We start from the raw sequence: 19,139 nt of genomic DNA, 5'->3' as shown, positions 1-19,139 counted from the left end.
AGGAGGTGGATGAGACAGGGTCTTCTTTTTTGAGGAGGTGGATGAGACAGGGCCTTCTTTTTTGAGGAGATGGATGAGACAGGGCCTTCTTTTTTGAGGAGGTGGATGAGACAGGGCCTTTCCTTTTTTAGGAGGTGGATGAGACAGGGCCTTCTTTTTTGAGGAGATGGATGAGACAGGGCCTTTCCTTTTTTAGGAGGTGGATGAGACAGGGCCTTCTTTTTTGAGGAGATGGATGAGTCAGGGCCTTTCCTTTTTTAGGAGATGGATGAGACAGGGCCTTCTTTTTTGAGGAGATGGATGAGACAGGGCCTTCTTTTTTAGAGGAGGTGGATGAGACAGGGCCTTCTTTTTAGAGGAGGTGGATGAGACAGGGCCTTTCCTTTTTTAGGAGGTGGATGAGACAGGGCCTTTCCTTTTTTAGGAGGTGGATGAGACAGGGCCTTTCCTTTTTTAGGAGGTGGATGAGACAGGGCCTTTCCTTTTTTAGGAGGTGGATGAGACAGGGCCTTCTTTTTTATAGGAGGTGGATGAGACAGGGCCTTTCCTTTTTTGGAGGTGGATGAGACAGGGCCTTCCCTCTTGAGGTGGTGGATGAGATAGGGCCTTCTTTTTTGAGGAGATGGATGAGACAGGGCCTTCTTTTTTGAGGAGGTGGATGAGACAGGGCCTTTCCTTTTTTAGGAGATGGATGAGACAGGGCCTTTCCTTTTTTAGAGGAGGTGGATGAGACAGGGCCTTTCCTTTTTTAGGAGGTGGATGAGACAGGGCCTTCTTTTTTTAGAGGTGGTGGATGAGACAGGGCCTTCTTTTTTGAGGAGGTGGATGAGACAGGGCCTTCTTTTTAGAGGAGGTGGATGAGACAGGGCCTTCCCTCTTGAGGTGGTGGATGAGAGAGGGCCTTTCCTTTTTTAGGAGGTGGGTGAGACAGGGCCTTCTTTTTTTAGAGGAGGTGGATGAGACAGGGCCTTCCCTCTTGAGGAGGTGGATGAGACAGGGCCTTCTTTTTTGAGGAGGTGGATGAGACAGGGCCTTCTTTTTTAGAGGAGGTGGATGAGACAGGGTCTTCCCTCTTGAGGTGGTGGATGAGACAGGGCCTTTCATTTTTTAGGAGGTGGATGAGACAGGGCCTTTCCTTTTTTAGGAGGTGGATGAGACAGGGCCTTCTTTTTTGAGGAGGTGGATGAGACAGGGCCTTCTTTTTTGAGGAGGTGGATGAGACAGGGCCTTTCCTTTTTTAGGAGATGGATGAGACAGGGCCTTCTTTTTTGAGGAGGTGGATGAGACAGGGCCTTCTTTTTTGAGGAGGTGGATGAGACAGGGCCTTCTTTTTTGAGGAGGTGGATGAAACAGGGCCTTCCCTCTTGAGGAGGTGGATGAGACAGGGCCTTCTTTTTTGAGGAGGTGGATGAGACAGGGCCTTTCCTTTTTTAGGAGATGGATGAGACAGGGCCTTTCCTGTTTTAGGAGATGGATGAGACAGGGCCTTTCCTTTTTTAGGAGATGGATGAGACAGGGCCTTCTTTTTTGAGGAGGTGGATGAGACAGGGCCTTCTTTTTTGAGGAGGTGGATGAGACAGGGCCTTTCCTTTTTAGGAGGTGGATGAGACAGGGCTCCTTTTTTAGGAGGTGGATGAGACAGGGCCTTCTTTTTTGAGGAGGTGGATGAAACAGGGCCTTCCCTCTTGAGGTGGTGGATGAGACAGGGCCTTCTTTTTTGAGGAGGTGGATGGGACGGGGCCTTTCCTTTTCATGTGTATGTTGGGGCTGTATGATCATGAGTCAATTAAGGAAAAAAAAAAAACAAACATAAGAGAGTTCTGGACTTTTTCTCACAAAGTAAGAGATACTTGTACATTTGAACTGTCTGAACAGTATGCCAAGTAAAGACTATCTAATGTAATGAACAGTGCACCCCTCCTTTTAAGGCAAAGAATCAACACCCAATAGAGATCGTTTGAGTTAATCTTTCAAAGACCACTCTCTCAGAACTATCACACATTTTAACTTCATTTTATAAAGGAACATCTATAAGCTTAAGAGTGGTAATAAATGGAGAGAGCCTGGCCTGCCCCTTTGGGGGAAGAGATCTTTAGTGCTGATGAGAAAACAGTAGTTATCTTCTAAAGACAACACTTTCAAGGACAACAGAGCATCTCTTGATCTGTAGGTCAAGGTTCAGGGTCATATAGATAAAGGCTGAAGCTTACCTTTTAGGTCAGAATAGACAGACACCATGTCACGGGAGAAACAAAGGAAAGTATAAGAATGGCACATTGTAAATGGTTATCTGATTGGTTCTTGTTGTTTGATTTAAACGATTTTTATTTTTGATGCTTTGTGTTCATTTACAGCATCATTCACAGCCACTTCATAAAACACTGCATCAATTTTAACAAAATATGACACAAATGTTAGTGTTTTAACCCTTATCAGTATTATTACCATTCTTTGTGTTTGTTTTTGAGTCGTCCATCATCTGAAGTTAAGATTTTTGTGTAGTTTAGATAAAACAACAGTAGTGCAGGCCTGGTTGTCATCTAGTTCAGTGCTAAAAGTGTTTTAGTAATAAAAGATTGATATAAAACATAAAAAGATGTTCCAAATTCTACACGATTTCTTTAGAGCAGATAAACCCCTGGGAATGCATCTCTTCCACTAGCAGAGTAATTTAAATACAAACAAAATAGGAAGCAGGAGAGTCTGAAAAAAATAATCAATGGGATGAATAATTTTGGTTCTGAAACTTGGATGTGGCTGTTGGGCCTTGATAGAATTAGTGTTCAGACTATCATGTAGTATTGATGAGAAGGAAGTCATAGATATCGGTGATAAACACTGTATAAGTGTGGCCGGCTAAGTTTGATCTAGCTCTTTACAGTACGAGTTCACAAGTGTAGAAAGGCTCCAATACAATCAAACAGTACATAGACTGTGATGTTATAGGAACACAAATCATAAAAAAGTAATTCCTCAAGGCAAATTGATATGTACAACAGCTGCTGGGAAAACAAAAGAAATATAATCAAATTAGCTATTGAGTTTGAGGGATATAAAACAAGAAGCAAGCCTCTAGGCAACTGTACATCAGCTGTTTCCTGGTGGTAAAGAAAGCTCCTTTTTAATTCAATTAGGAGAATCATTGATTCTGCATCCTCAGCATGATGCTATTTTTCTTTGCTTTTGTTTGTGGCAGCACACATCAGACAGGTACTGAAAGGCTGCTAGCCTATATACAAAAGGGTCCCTATAACACTGTGTGTAATTAGGGGTTTCAACACATCAGACAGGTACTGAAAGGCTGCTAGCCTATATACAAAAGGGTCCCTATAACACTGTGTGTAATTAGGGGTTCAGCACACATCAGACAGGTACTGAAAGGCTGCTAGCCTATATACAAAAGGGTCCCTATAACACTGTGTGTAATTAGGGGTTCAACACATCAGACAGGTACTGAAAGGCTGCTAACCTATATACAAAAGGGTCCCTATAACACTGTGTGTAATTAGGGGTTCAGCACACATCAGACAGGTACTGAAAGGCTGCTAGCCTATATACAAAAGGGTCCCTATAACACTGTGTGTAATTAGGGGTTCAGCACACATCAGACAGGTACTGAAAGGCTGCTAGCCTATATACAAAAGGGTCCCTATAACACTGTGTGTAATTAGGGGTTCAGCACACATCAGACAGGTACTGAAACTGAAAGGCTGCTAGCCTATATACAAAAGGGTCCCTATAACACTGTGTGTAATTAGGGGTTCAACACATCAGACAGGTACTGAAAGGCTGCTAGCCTATATACAAAAGGGTCCCTATAACACTGTGTGTAATTAGGGGTTCAACACATCAGACAGGTACTGAAAGGCTGCTAGCCTATACACAAAAGGGTCCCTATAACACTGTGTGTAATTAGGAGTTCAGCACTCATTAGACAGGTACTGAAAGGCTGCTAGCCTATATACAAAAGGGTCCCTATAACACTGTGTGTAATTAGGGGTTCAGCACACATCAGACAGGTACTGAAAGGCTGCTAGCCTATATACAAAAGGGTCCCTATAACACTGTGTGTAATTAGGGGTTCAGCACATATCAGACAGGTACTGAAAGGCTGCTAGCCTGTAATGAAGGACTCCTGTAACATATTAATATTAATTATTAGATAGTCTACTCTCCTTTGTACTTCCTGAGGAGACGGCTGTAAATCCTGAGGACATGGCTGTTAATCCTGAGGACATGGCTGTTAATCCTGAGGACATGGCTGTAAATCCTGATGACATGGCTGTTAATCCTGAGGACATGGCTGTTAATCCTGAGGACTTTACTGACAATCCTGAGGACATGGCTGTTAATCCTGAGAACTCGGCTGTTAATCCTGAGAATGTGGTTGTTAACCCTGAGGATGCGGTTGTTAATCCTGAGGACGTGATTGTTAATCCTGAGGAAATGGCTGTTCATCCTGAGGACGTGATTGTTAATCCTGAGGAAATGGCTGTTCATCCTGAGGACTTGGCCACTAATTCAGATGACATGGCTGTTAATCCTGAGGACTTGGCCACTAATTCAGACGACATGGCTGTTCATCCTGAGGACGTGATTGTTAATCCTGAGAACTTTTTTTTTATTGTGCTTTTGTTCTTATTTGTCCATTATCAAAAGAATTGACAATGTTGTTGAAATTCCTTTGAGTGGCATCTGCATTATTTATTTGGATAAAGTGTTTTGAGAGTGACTGAGGAGTGAATGAAGCATTGAAATATGGATCATCTTGTATGTGACTTAATCAATAACAAACTGTGCTTTATCTACTGTTAAATGCTGATTCAGTCTACATTGATTATGTCTTTAAGTATCAAGAAACTAGAAGTTCAATAATGATGTGAAGTCTAGCTATTGGTCTTTGTGTGTTGTATACCTTCCAGTGTATGAAATGTGTTCTGTCTAAACTTGAATTTTGTAAAATTAACCAGTCTCACCTAATAACTCAAGGACATCCTTCAAACTAAGTTGTTAATGGGAATTCAAGTTGATAATTCTTGTATAACTCTTTTTGGGGGTGGGGTGGGATAAGGGAGGAAATTTGCATTAAAAAGTCTGCTTCAAGTTTTTATAACAGTTTACTGTGAGTTTTCTATGACAGTTTACAGTGAGTTTTTATAACATTATACAGTGAGGTTTTATAACAGTATACAGTGAGTTTTTATAACAGTATAAAGTGAGTTTTATAACAGTTTACAGTGAGTTTTATAACAGTATACAGTGAGTTTTATAACTGTTTACAGTGAGTTTTATAACAGTTTACAGTGAGTTTTATAACTGTTTACAGTGAGTTTTATAACTGTTTACAGTGAGCTGTTATTACAGTTTACAGTGAGCTGTTATAACAGTTTACAGTGAGCTGTTATAACAGTTTACAGTGAGCTTCTATGACAGTTTACAGTGAGTTATAAAAACAGTTTACAGTGAGCTGTTATAACAGTTTACAGTGAGCTTCTATGACAGTTTACAGTGAGTTATAAAAACAGTTTACAGTGAGCTGTTATAACAGTTTACAGTGAATTTTTATAACAGTTAACAGTGAGCTGTTATAACAGTTTACAGTGAGTCTCTATGACAGTTTATTGTGACTTTCCTGGGACAGCTTACTCTAAGTTTTTTTGTAAAAAAATCTTTTTATTGCAGGTATTCCTACATTTGTAATTCTTGATGGTGCTGGAGATGTAGTGACTTTGAATGGCCGAACAGCAGTCAACCTTGATCGAGAAGGACGGGTGTGTTGTTTACTCACGAGTGGAAATTTATGTGTATTATATTATAAAGGAAAGTCTGTGATAAAACTTTCATGATGTTCAGTTTATGTATGAACTTAATGGAGCTACATGGTGATTCTTTTTTATGCCCCAAAGATGGAAGCTTATCTGGTATTTAGGGTTTCTGTCAAAGAACTTATGTTTTTTCCGTCAGATTTATTCATAAGATTTTGGATGTGTTAATATTGGTTGAAATCTGTCAATATTTCCAGGAGATACTAGACTTTAAAAATCATTACAATAAATATTATTTTGGTTTTCTGTCAAATAAATGTCAGACTTATGATAAAGTTTTTTGTATTGCTTAATATGAAAAAGAAATACAACTTATTTGATGTAAGTCAAACTCCACCAACAATTTGACAGTGTTATAGGACTTGAAAAGGTTAAGTTTTAATTTTTTCTGTAAAATAAATTTGGTATATCTTCTTATATCAATAAGATCTCATAGGAATAAATTCTGGTCCACAAATTAAGTCTCTGTCACACATGTGTTATGTAGCTTAACCTTCAGAGAAATAATTACAGAATTTTTAAGCTAAAGTATGATAAGGTTAAACTAGGGGAAATGATGAATGTATCTATTTGTTCAAGTCCATTGAAGTATGATAAGTACAGTAAAGAACAATACATTATGTGTAAGTATGGCAAATTGAATGATGAATTATAAAGTAAACTACATGAAAGTAAGTCGGGAAGTATGTTGAAATATGCTAAAGTATGTGCAGTAAAGTACATTAAAATACGCTGAAGTATGTTCAGTTATTTTCATGATTGCGGTAGTTATCATTTGAACATGTCCAAAAGATAAAGCATCACTCTTTCTCAAGTTTGTTATTCTGAAGTAAAGCTACAGCAAGCTAAGACTGTAAGTATGTTGTGATATGTTAAGGTATATTAAAGTACATTGAAGTATATTAGTTCTAAGTTCATAAAGCTATGTTTTACAAGACTTCAACATCCTCCAGGTAGAACAAATTTTGCTTCCATCAAAAATTTTACACTTTAACCAAGTTTTATGAAATTGTCAAATTTGTATCAGTGAGATCTCAGATGAGTTTGATGTTGCTAAAAATTCGTCAATATGTACCAGCGCTATGGGACTTGAATAATGAATACTATCAAGTATGAAACACACTAAAAACAAGTCAGTCACTTCGTTTGGCAGACATATAAATATATTATGCTATATTAATTTTTAGATTATGCATTCTTATTGGTGCATGCCTAATGGCCTCTTACTCAGTTACCACATTTGTTCACCTACGTGTTCCTTCAATGTATTGTAAATTATTCTGTCTGTTCTGTAACAGTTAAGATATGATCCTTTCTTAACACAGGAATTTCCCTGGTATTCCAAGCCTCTGAACCCTTTAAAAGAATTAGAAGCTGTTGCTCTAAATGAGAGGCCTTCCCTGGTTCTCTTCACAGGTAAGGATCAAAATTCTCAAATTAACAGAAAGATGGCAAAAAGATTTAGGGACGGATGGACAGACAGATGGACGTACATACGGACAAGCACACAAACAAACAGACAGATGTGGAATGAATGAGTCATTCTACATATCAAAGACAGATAGAAATAAGTGTAGACATAGTCTAACATGTGGGCCAAGGGACAGAGATGTAGACAGATAGAATTTAGTAAAATATTATGTGCGAGGGGCAATCTTAACTATATATTGTTTATCACACCAAACTCTGTTTAGTCTTAATCAGTTATTCATGTACTAGACAATTTTCCATTAGTCTAGTAGCTATATTTGTTCTGTAGAGTTTACAATTTTTGACATACTTCAGGCTCTTAATAAAAGACATGGTGGCAATGAAGTGCCTATTCCTGTTTGGTCTGTTAATTACTTTAAATTGGTTGTTGTTTCAGTTTCCAAACCCAATTACAATAAAGTGAATAACGTTTAAATAGTTACCTTATAGAAAACTATTACTTAAACATTATTTACTAAAGAACCTTTTGCTTGTTCTGTGAATTGAGGCATTAACAAACCTAACACAAGCAATTTAGACCGTAAAAACCTAATGAAGTGACAACATACCATACTACCACTAACCTTTGTATAACTTTTTAATATGTTTTGTGTAATTCCTTCATGGACTCTTAATGTTTGTTTAATATTCTACTCATGGTTCATACTTTGTTAATGGGTAGGACGATACCAGTCCTTGTAATGAAATTGACAATAACTATGACCTTGCTACTAAGGTAATGTCAAGTATTTTCACTTTATTTTTAAACATTTTTTTATAAGTGAAATCGCAAATTTGAAAAAAATGTTCAGTGTAATGAATTAAAGAAACAAAACGTTGTTAGTTTTGAGTTCTGTTTCCTTAAAGATACCTTTGTTTTTAAACAAACTTCATTGGTTACCAGGATTTTTTGTCTGCCCATTTATGATGATACTTTAAAAAGTCAGCATGGGCGAAGGGAGGTAACCAAAAGATGCTAATATACAAAACGAGATCAGAAATTTAGAGTTAGTTACAGTAGAGCCAAACAAAGGATTAAACTACATCGTACAGATGTTTTGTCCTTCCAGGACTCATCAGAGATGCTAATAGCATAAATTTGAAGCCTTTGAGGCAACTCGGAAGAAAATCCTAAGTGATTGGAAGTGTGCTTATGCCAAATAAATGAAACTTGAACAAAGGGAGACAATCCTTATACAACTTTTACTTTTTGAAATCAAATCTTTCTGTTTTTACAACATATTTAAGGATGCTCTTGAAGCTTCACATTTTCCTTCATCAATTAATTTAACTCTTGTGACAAGAAAGTGTAAGATGTGTCATGTCAATGCCACAAGTTCTTAAGCCTTATCTGTCAATATACACTCATTCTATATAGAATATATATGTATGGACAGACTAAGGATCTAGACCTAATCTAGACATAACAGACATAGTACATGGATCTAGAATAAATGGGCATAGTACATGGATCTAGACATAACAGGCATGCATAGTACATAGATCTAGACATAACAGGCATAGTACGTGGCTCTAGACATAACAGGCATAGTACATAGATCTAGACATATCAGGCATAGTACGTAGATCTAGACATAACAGGCATAGTACATGGATCTAGACATAACAGGCATAGTACGTGACTCTAGACATAGCTGGCATAGTACATAGATCTAGACTTAATGGGCATAGTACGTGACTTTAGACATAACTGGCATAGTACATAGATCTAGACTTAATTGGCATAGTACGTGACTCTAGACATAGCTGGCATAGTACATAGATCTAGACATAGCTGGCATAGTACATAGATCTAGACTTAGTGGGCATAGTACGTGACTCTAGACATAGCTGGCATAGTACATAGATCTAGACATAACTGACATAGTGGGTGGGCATAGTACGTGACTCTAGACATAACTGACATAGTACATAGATCTAGACTTAGTGGGCGTAGTACATAGATCAAGAATTAGTGGGCATAGTACATAGATCTATACTTAGTGGGCATAGTACGTGACTCTAGACATAGCTGGCATAGTACATAGATCTAGACTTAGTGGGCATAGTACATAGATCTAGACTTAGTGGGCATAGTACGTGACTCTAGACATAACTGGCATAGTACATAGATCTGGATAACAGGCATAGTACATAGATCTAGACATAACTGACATAGTACATAGATCTAGACTTAGTGGGCATAGTACATAGATCTAGACTTAGTGGGCATAGTACGTGACTCTAGACATAGCTGGCATAGTACATAGATCTAGACATAGCTGGCATAGTACATAGATCTAGACTTAGTGGGCATAGTACATAGATCTAGACTTAGTGGGCATAGTACGTGACTCTAGACATAGCTGGCATAGTACATAGATCTAGACATAACTGACATAGTACATAGATCTAGACTTAGTGGGCGTAGTACGTGACTCTAGACATAACTGACATAGTACATAGATCTAGACTTAGTGGGTGTAGTACATAGATCTAGACTTAGTGGGCATAGTACATAGATCTAGACTTAGTGGGCATAGTACGTGACTCTAGACATAGTTGGCATAGTACATAGATCTAGACTTAGTGGGCATAGTACATAGATCTAGACTTAGTGGGCATAGTACGTGACTCTAGACATAACTGGCATAGTACATAGATCTGGACTTAACAGGCATAGTACATAGATCTAGACATAACTGACATAGTACATAGATCTAGACTTAGTGGGCATAGTACGTGACTCTAGACATAACTGACATAGTACATAGATCTAGACTTAGTGGGTGTAGTACATAGATCTAGACTTAGTGGGCGTATTTGATGTCTGTGATGAATTGGGTCTTGCAATCTTTTGTTTCTATATACTGATTTAGAAACCAAACCATTGATGCTGTCCTTTGAGCCCCAGGTTTGTATTATATTGTTTATGACATTTTATTTTATATTTACAGAAGGGGAGGATGCAGATATAGAGATGAGCAAGGAAGTTCTGGAGAGTCTCGCTCGTGAGGAACACCAGAAAGGCGAAGATCAAGAACTCTACTTCTTTTATGGAACAGAGGTAAGCAGGCCAAATTGAGAGTAAAATAGGTCAATATGAAAGGTTCAGAGGTCAGTGTGATTCATAGGGCACTTCTTATATGGGGAATACACTTTTCCTACAGTGGGGATACAGAGATACCCTATATACACTACTTCGGAAACAACCTTTGTTGTAGATATTTTGCATTTGTGGTACCCTTGGGGAAAGTGCTCTGTACCTGGTATATATTTTAATACTTTGCAATCTGGATACACTATGTTAGTGTGAATAACCTACATCAGGAATTCTCTACATTGGGAGTACCCTACATTTAGCATACTATGCATTAATGATGCCCTGCTTGGAAATTTAGGATACTGTTCATTGTGGATACTCTGCTTAGAGAACTTAGGGTGCCGTGCATGGGTTGATTTATAACTTGCTTTGGGGATACCCTTTGTTGGAGATATGGGGTACCCTGCATTTTCAACATTGGGGATTCCTTACAATTTGAATTTCTTGCAACATTAGGAAACATATATTTGATATATCTTGATTTGGGAATACCCTAATTTGCAGATGTGGTAAATTGTGGATAAACAATATTCGGGAGATTTTATTTTGGGCGTTCCCTACATTTGGAATTCCCTTCATTAGCAATACTCTTTATCAAGGATTTCCAATATTGTGGACCCAACATTAGATTATTATTTAGAATACCTACCTTTCTGCATGGCCTTTAATTTCAGATTTATTAATTTTTTGTTTGTTTCAGAATGAATGTTGTGATAATGTGCGTGATTTTGCCAACCTAGAGGACCGGTGTCCACTTCTGGTCATCTTTGATCTTCCTGACCAAAAAGTTTATCTTAGTCCTGAGACGGTGATCACAAAGGAAGTTGCAACAGACTTTGTCAGCCGATACTTTGCTGGAACTTTGGAAGCCACTTCTCTCAGTTGAAGACGACCATGTTCTTTCTGTGTCCTTCAAGTGTGCTTTATTCTGACCAGTGAAGTTGATATACATACATAAATAAATGTGTTCTCCACATACTAAACATGACTGGACTTAACTCAGCACCAGACCAGTGCTAGATACACTTTTGTGACCAGCGTTTGTGGATAGACAGAAATATCATATTTCATCGGTTCCACTTCTCTATGTTACTGACTGTGGATTGAAACATGATGCTAACACATGATGTGACTGCTTTGCTGTCTATATACTGTAGGATGTCTTTTGGTTGGTGATCTTTGCTGCTTCATCTTTAATCTCATATTTAATCTATATAATGGTTTAGATGCTGTGATGATAAATAGACAATTCACTGAAGTATAATCTAGACCAACGATTATTAAAGTCCATGGGAAAGATCAAATTCTGTTCTCAATTATTCTTTGTAGATCAACTGTAAATTTTCATGGGGAATTTATTCTTGTTTGTCTGGGCACTCTAAATCCAGGAATGTATATATCCGTGATAAAGATATGCAGATAAATGCTGACATTGAAGTAACATGGGATAATGTTAGGAAGATTTACTCACAAAATCAATTGCCAATGAAATGCATATTTTTGGAAAAACATGAAATTTCAGCATCCCAGAAATGTATGATTTTTTTGTAACCTGTTCCTTAATTTAACCCATGAAGCTTGATATTGTTACGAATACAAAATTGTTTTGCTTGGTGTCATCTTTGATATTGATGTTTTGAAATAAATGACAGCAAATCAATGAAATATTTAAAGATTTTTATGATGATATGGGCTGTCCTGGTGATAATAGCAACTGTATGATATTGTGATGAAACAAGATGTTATGTGAAGTCTGTTTAGTCATGTTTATTTGAGGTTTAATGGAGGAGCCTAGCTGGAGAAATTTAGCAGAGGGAAACCTGGTGGGAAAAGTTTAGTAGAAACGACCAAAGTGGAAGGAGTTTAGTGGAGGGCAGGGTAATGGAAGGAGATTAGTGGAGGAGAGGGTAGTGGAAGGAGTTTAGTGGAGGAGAGGGTAGTGGAAGGAGTTTAGTGGAGGAGAGGGTAGTGGAAGGAGTTTAGTGGAGGAGAGGGTAGTGGAAGGAGTTAGTGGAGGAGAGGGTAGTGGAAGGAGTTTGGTGGAAGAAGTTTAGTGGAGGAGATGGTAGTGGAAGAAGTTTAGTGGAAGGAGTTTAGTGGAGGAGAAGGTAGTGTAAGGAGTTTAGTGGAAGAAGTTTAGTGGAGGAGAAGGTAGTTGACTAATAGTTGCTACTCTGTATAGTACAAAATTAGTAGTTAATGATAAGACAAGTTTTTTTTATAAACAATAGATTACTGGTTTGTCATTCCAAAGAAATACTGATGCATTGTTGTGCACTTCTCTGTGTCCCATCCCCAACCCCCAAGGAGTTACCTCCCTTTGTATAACCTGGTTTGTCCAAACATTAATTGTTGCTTGAAGTGTATTATCATATGTAATAATAATAGAATATAGACACATAAGTTTTACATAGGCTTTATATTACATGATGCAGACTGTTTTCAGCCATGGATGACAAAGATTAATATTCTGATGTTTATAATATCTGTCTACTGTATCAATACAACTAAATATAATTAAGCAGTCAATCAATGGAAAAGATTATATAACATAAATTTAATTGTATGATTGAAAACGAAATTTGTGTTAAAAAAGGGTAATGGAGTGATGTTTCTCACAAGTGAACAACATACATTACAAGGATTTGTCTTGTAGTATGTGTGTATGTGATAAAGTTGCTAAAATTCTACTCCCAGGAATGATGAGTAAAGGGAGGTAAATCTTATCCAGGCCATGTTAACGTGGCTCATCATAACCATGCAGCTTTTAGTTTAAGTGCAGGATGTCTTGAACTACAGACAGCTTTGTTTGTTATACTCATGTATAAACTGAATGATATTAATTGTAATAACGAGGCCTTTTAACTACAGCTGTTATTATGGACACTACTGTATAATGGATATGTTTCATAGATTAGAAGGTAGAGTGGATTTAATAAAAAAATGTTTAAAAACATACTTATACATCCACGTAGGTATTTAAACCTGTTTTTAAAACTGGTATTACGCATATTAAACTTGTACAAATGTGTTTTTATTTATTTTGTTGTTTATTTGTTCATTAAAACAAAGATGATATCGACATAAATGTATGCTTTGTAACTACAACACACAAGTCTCTGAACCACGCTAGACTTTGATTATTAAATTGGATCATTATTCACAAGAGACATAGTAAACTAGAGGTAAAGAAATACATATTACCTCCTGCAGATGTAACCAACATTGAGTAGGACAAATATCTAAAATGAAGACATTCTAATTCCGGAAGATTTGCCTTGGTTGGTAATGACATCGGAATAGAATTTCTTATAACACAACCAGTAGATGATTAGAGCGTAAACAAAAACGAACTGATTACAGCACATTGTTCCCAACGTGTGTACTTGTTTCCATCTTGTCAAATTAAGCTCGACCGAAGTGTACTTTTAATTACAGTACAGCCGAAATGTAGATCGATTTCTTACCATCTGGTAGTATACACTATGCACGTCAGTGCTGGTATATGTTTCACACTAGTCAGGGGATCCGTGTTTTATAGAAACATCACACTCAAATCTTCTGCTAGTTGTGTTAGAACTTCAATCCTAGAGACATCTTAAAATGGAGAAGTTGTATCTACCTGTAGAATAATAAATTAATATCTATTGGTCATGAGATGTAACTAGCAAACAGCCTTTCAAATTCACCAATCCACCTTGGCCTTCCAAATGCAACGAGAGAATACCGATCGGTTTGGATCTGAATTCCAGCGTTAAATTTTTATTAAGTACCAGAAAGTATTCTTGTAACAACAGAGAATTAAAGAATATGTAGTGGTATATTTTACAGGAAGAACTGTTATAGTATGTTTTCCCCATACAAATATATAGAGTGAGATGTCCAGCCAACATGGTCAAAGTCGGTTGGGAATAGTATCATCTCATAGGTTGACATATATATTAGAAAAGATGTTGTTCAAGCGTGTTTGTGTCGGAGATTTAAATACTTACATGGTTAAGGCTGTTGTGAAAAAAAACCCCAAAAACGGCAGTTACTAGATATTTATCAAGGACGTTTTTGTCTATTTAACTTGAGAAGCACATCTAGCGGTTAAACCAACCAGTGAAACATCACTATTAACAGTTATCGATGCTCATAAAACAAGGTTGAACAACACCTCTTGGCCCGAACTTCCAACAAGCCGTATAAACATTAACTTCCAACAAGCCATATAAACATTAACTTCCAACAAGCCCTCCAACAAGCCGTATAAACATTAACTTCCAACAAGCCGTATAAACATTAACTTCCAACAAGCCCCTCCAACAAGCCATATAAACATTAACTTCCAACAAGCCGTTCCAACAAGCCGTATAAACATTAACTTCCAACAAGCCGTTCCAACAAGCCGTATAAACATTAACTTCCAACAAGCCCTTCCAACAAGCCGTTCCAACAAGCCATATAAACATTAACTTCCAACAAGCCCTTCCAACAAGCCGTTCCAACAAGCCATATAAACATTAACTTCCAACAAGCCATATAAACATTAACTTCCAACAAGCCCTTCCAACAAGCCGTATAAACGTTAACTTCCAACAAGCCATATAAACATTAACTTCCAACATGCCGTATGAACATTAGCAAACAAGAGAATGAAAAAGTAATATCCAAAAGGACAGCCAAAATATAAGAAATAACGGATAGTAGTCAAACTGTATCTGTAACTTTGAGAAGTATGTATTCTGCCAGGTATTCCCAGACCACCATTGTCTAGTAAGGTCAGTTGATGATGAGAACCCAATCGGTCCAAGCGAGAAGACCAATGGCTGATCTGTAGTATGACACGACAGTCGATGAAGAAATGACACTAAATTAGAATAACCGGCAGCCTATTGTTGTTACTGAAGGATCTCCAGACATATGGATCCACAAGTATAAATAAAAATCCTCCGGGCAATTTTCTTAATCAATAGGACATGAAAGAAGGACCAAAGATATGATAGTCTCTCTGAAACCATACGATAACGAACTAATGAAAACTGCGAGAAACAGGCGGGAAAACGTACCACGTTCATAGAGAAGTTAAAGATATAGGCCTGTCAGCTGAGACTGTAGTATCCCGTCTGTAAGCTTATAATTAGCTGCACCGTTGTACTCCTGCCATGTAACATATCAATGTAACGAATTGTGACCTCTTGTTTCACATTTCAGTGGGACTTTGAGCGAAAATAAAATCTCTAAATCTCTCTCTCCCACAGGCAACAATCCAGAAGAACCCCGAACATGTCTGAACGAAACACACCAGACTTCCAGGATGGATAAATTCTATATCACCACAAAGAAAAGTGAGATCCTCATTTACAAAGAACCAAGAGAGAGGTCAGACTTAGCAGGATTGGGACCGATATTCTTACAGAAACACCCACTGCCACTTATCCTTGCCTAGTACGGTGAGACAAATCATTTCGAAGCAGAAATTCAGAAGGGGCGTGCAAGCCCTGTGAAAAAAGGTATCCGTCAAATTGTTTCCATAATGAAACATAAACTAGAAGTTACTAGATCGCTCCTATCGATCGATCTACGATCAAAACAGTCGAATACAATTACAGTCCGACCGAAAGATGTTGCTAACTACACCCTGGATAGAGTCTCTCATGTCGACATGGTCCTAGAGACGAGAGGCCTAACTAACTACATTTAGGTCTGTAATCAGGAAACCGTTGACATTGGAGTATGATGTAGGACTGACATTGAATGACACGGAAATTACCACTATTCGACACGTCCTTGACAAATACTCTCTTTTTCCTTCATATGGATCTTTTCAACGAGCCACCAAAGAAAGCTGCGTGACACCACAGGTAATCTCTTGCCAGCAGGAAAAGTACATGAAGAAATCGCTCCACGCCCGCTGATGAACCTACATCCTGCATAGGGGCACCCAAGAGAAGTAGCCGAAAATCAAGGACGACCAAACAGAACAAAAATAATTCAGCGCTATATTTCCCCCTTAATTTGCAATCTGCAATACACAAGCAGACTCGCAATCACTTCATCTTACACTGTCGGGAACTACATGTAAAACACTAGGAGTTGGGCACAGTGTTTATGAACACTGCAGACTAGCAAACACAGGTGAGGCGACTCTCTCGACGCGACTATCTCCTATTTTCAATCTATGATGGTCTCCAGCTCACAAATAATACAGGAGAAAACCAAATAATGTGAAAGACATCAACAAATAGAAGAGAAAATCAGAAAATTGATAAATGACCTGCATCTCCATATGACAGCCCATCAGTAGAAACACTGCTTGTGTGCTTATAGTGAGATAACTATTTGTGTTGATATCACAAAACTGCTGGTATGCACACCCTCTCAGGAAACGACTGATAAACACATCACAAAACCACCATCGCTATGCAATATATGTCTTGTATATTTTGACATTACTTTGGTCGATATGCTGATGCTCCACAAGCAGTTAAAGTTGAAGTATTGCAGCAAATGTTACTGGGTAATCGATTAGTCATGCTAAAATCACATGTTCATTTTTCTGGTCACGTTAAAATTATTATTACAAAAGACACCTCGTAAAATACCGAAAGGCATTAAAAAATACGGAATTAAACTGGCATGTAAATAACATGACGAAAATGTCGACAAACATAACGTGAATGTTGACAAACAAACATAACGTAAATGTTGACAAACGTAACGTGAATGTTGACAAAGATAACGTAAATGTTGACAAACGTAACGCGAAAGTTGACAAACATAACGTCAATGTTGACAAACAAACGTAACATTAATGTTGACAGACAAACATAACGTCAATGTTGACAAACAAACATAACGTCATTGTTGACAAACGTAACGTGAATGTTGACAAACGTAACGCGAAAATTGACAAACATAACGTGAATGTTGACAAACAAACAACGTGAATGTTGACAAACAAACATAACGCCATTGTTGACAAACGTAACGTGAATGTTGACAAACAAACGTAACGTGAATGTTGACAAAGAAACATAACGTCAACGTTGGCAAACATAACGTGAATGTTAACAAACATAACGTCAACGTTGACAAACGTTACGTGAATCTTGACAAACATAACGTTAATGTTAACAAACATAACGTCAACGTTGACAAACGTTACGTGAATGTTGACAAATATATAACGTGAATGTTGACATTTAGATACTCTATCGTTTTATATTAATATACTAATGTTGTTCGATCCAAGATCGAAGCCGGAAACAAAAGTGAAAGTATTAAGTGAAGTTCTGCATCTTTCATCAACACATTGAGTATGTGGGTTCTAGGAGAGAGTTAAAGACTTAAAATGAGTCCTGGATATTTGACTTGATTAACATATTCAATATGCTTACCGTCTCAGGTAATACCTGTAGATCTGTTTCTTTAAGTCTTCAAAGCTATATTTTAAAACGTCATCCGTTAGCCTAATCTTGCATTACGTTTAAAGTGTCTGGATAGTATAACGGTAATTTTCTATCATTTTATTTGTGCTCCAAATAATTGTACCATCTGGATATTGTGCCATATTAGTCAATGTGTTTGAGTACTATTCATTAAAATAAATTCAGTGCAATAAAGTCGATAAAATACTGTGATTAGTTGCTAGAATAGTTTCACTGTACAATCACTATTGACGTTGATAAAAAAACATGATTTTGTCCCTGTTAGACTCTTTAAACAGCGATGTCGATTGTGACCAACTTACAATACATCTTTGTTGATTTGCTTAAATTATTGTACAGTTAGTCATTTTAATGTCATTCCAAAGAACACGTGACGCAACATCGACATCCTCTGTAGAGAACGTGTAAAACCCACGATCATATACCTTTTCTAGTACCGTCCAGTCTGTGTGGTCAGCAACCCCAAACATCACTACGATCACATCGTTGTTGTCACGCAGATTCACGAGCTGTCTTTTTATATGTGCCACAGATTCTTTTTGGATGTGACCTGCTGTTACAAACATGACATATTTACGAATTTTCACACTAGTGTAGGACGTATGGACATCGACAAACCTCAGCAAACTGTTCCAATCCGGTTCCTCTCCAGGTGACTGCCTCAGCTCCTTGATGGCGTCCTGGATGTATTGTAAGTTTGACAGTCGACATTCCCGTATGATATAGTTAGTCTTATTATCATACTGGGCTAAACTAAAGGTGATATTGTTATCGTAGTTGTTCGGGTTGATTTTACTGAGGAATGTCTGTAGAAATTCCATCACCGTCTTATAGATTTTGCCGCTCGTTGTTGATGTTTCCACCATGACCAGTATGTCAGCATTGTATTCTTTCACACAATCTATTCAGAAACATACAAACAAATACAATGTAAATATGGACAATAACGAGTTAGTGTTCCAGGGAAATATCGTATACAGAGTAACTACGATGAGTAACAATATTTCATGGGGTATCGACATGTGAGTTACCTGTAGTGTTTTGATCTTGCAGCTCTAACTGCAGAAGGTCCAGCAATTTGCCAGGATCTGGTGCCAGTAAGTATGAACTATTGAAGGCTACACTCTCCAGTATGGTGTGATACACAGATCGCCCAAGTCCAACACTTACTACTGTGATACCACCGTGTCTATCGGACATTAATCTCGCTTTACGTTTGACCTTCATCCTCTCACTGACCAGTCCATCACTTAGTACAACAACGTACTTCACCGCAGCTTGTCTTCCTCCCTTCGTCCACTGGAACAT

The 19,139-nt window shown here is 37.7% G+C and overlaps 2 protein-coding genes across 2 annotated transcripts in view; one reads left to right on the top strand and one right to left on the bottom strand.

Moving 5' to 3' along the window:
- The window catches only part of LOC132546115 (nucleoredoxin-like), a 47,799-nt gene extending 34,370 nt beyond the window's left edge, over window positions 1-13,429 (top strand). Inside the window, exons 4-7 of the mRNA XM_060209850.1 lie at window positions 5,683-5,771; window positions 7,151-7,241; window positions 10,253-10,362; window positions 11,099-13,429. Of these exons, the coding sequence (XP_060065833.1) occupies window positions 5,683-5,771; window positions 7,151-7,241; window positions 10,253-10,362; window positions 11,099-11,284 (476 nt within the window). The 3' untranslated portion in view covers window positions 11,285-13,429. The remainder of the gene's footprint in view (window positions 1-5,682; window positions 5,772-7,150; window positions 7,242-10,252; window positions 10,363-11,098) is intronic.
- Window positions 13,430-18,154: 4,725 nt separating this feature from the next.
- On the bottom strand, window positions 18,155-19,139 carry LOC132547499 (uncharacterized). The gene is made up of 2 exons (XM_060211293.1): window positions 18,863-19,139; window positions 18,155-18,732 (listed from the first exon to the last, which is right to left on the bottom strand). Exons 1-2 carry the CDS (start codon window positions 19,137-19,139, stop codon window positions 18,155-18,157), a joined length of 855 nt encoding a protein of 284 aa, XP_060067276.1.

Source organism: Ylistrum balloti, unplaced genomic scaffold, assembly GCF_031769215.1.
Source record: "Ylistrum balloti isolate Yb309-2 unplaced genomic scaffold, AGI_CSIRO_Ybal_v1 Utg369562, whole genome shotgun sequence".
Lineage (NCBI taxonomy): Eukaryota > Metazoa > Mollusca > Bivalvia > Pectinida > Pectinidae > Ylistrum > Ylistrum balloti.
Note: the sequence above shows the minus strand (reverse complement) of the source record. Positions and strands in the feature narration are given on the sequence as shown.

Coding starts and splice junctions, on each gene's coding strand:
- LOC132547499 (XM_060211293.1), bottom strand. CDS start 19,139: ATGTTCCAGTGGACGAAGGGAGGAAGACAAGCTGCGGTGAAGTACGTT. Junction 18,733..18,862: donor GCAAGATCAAAACACTACAG/GTAACTCACATG, acceptor GTTTCTGAATAG/ATTGTGTGAAAGAATACAAT.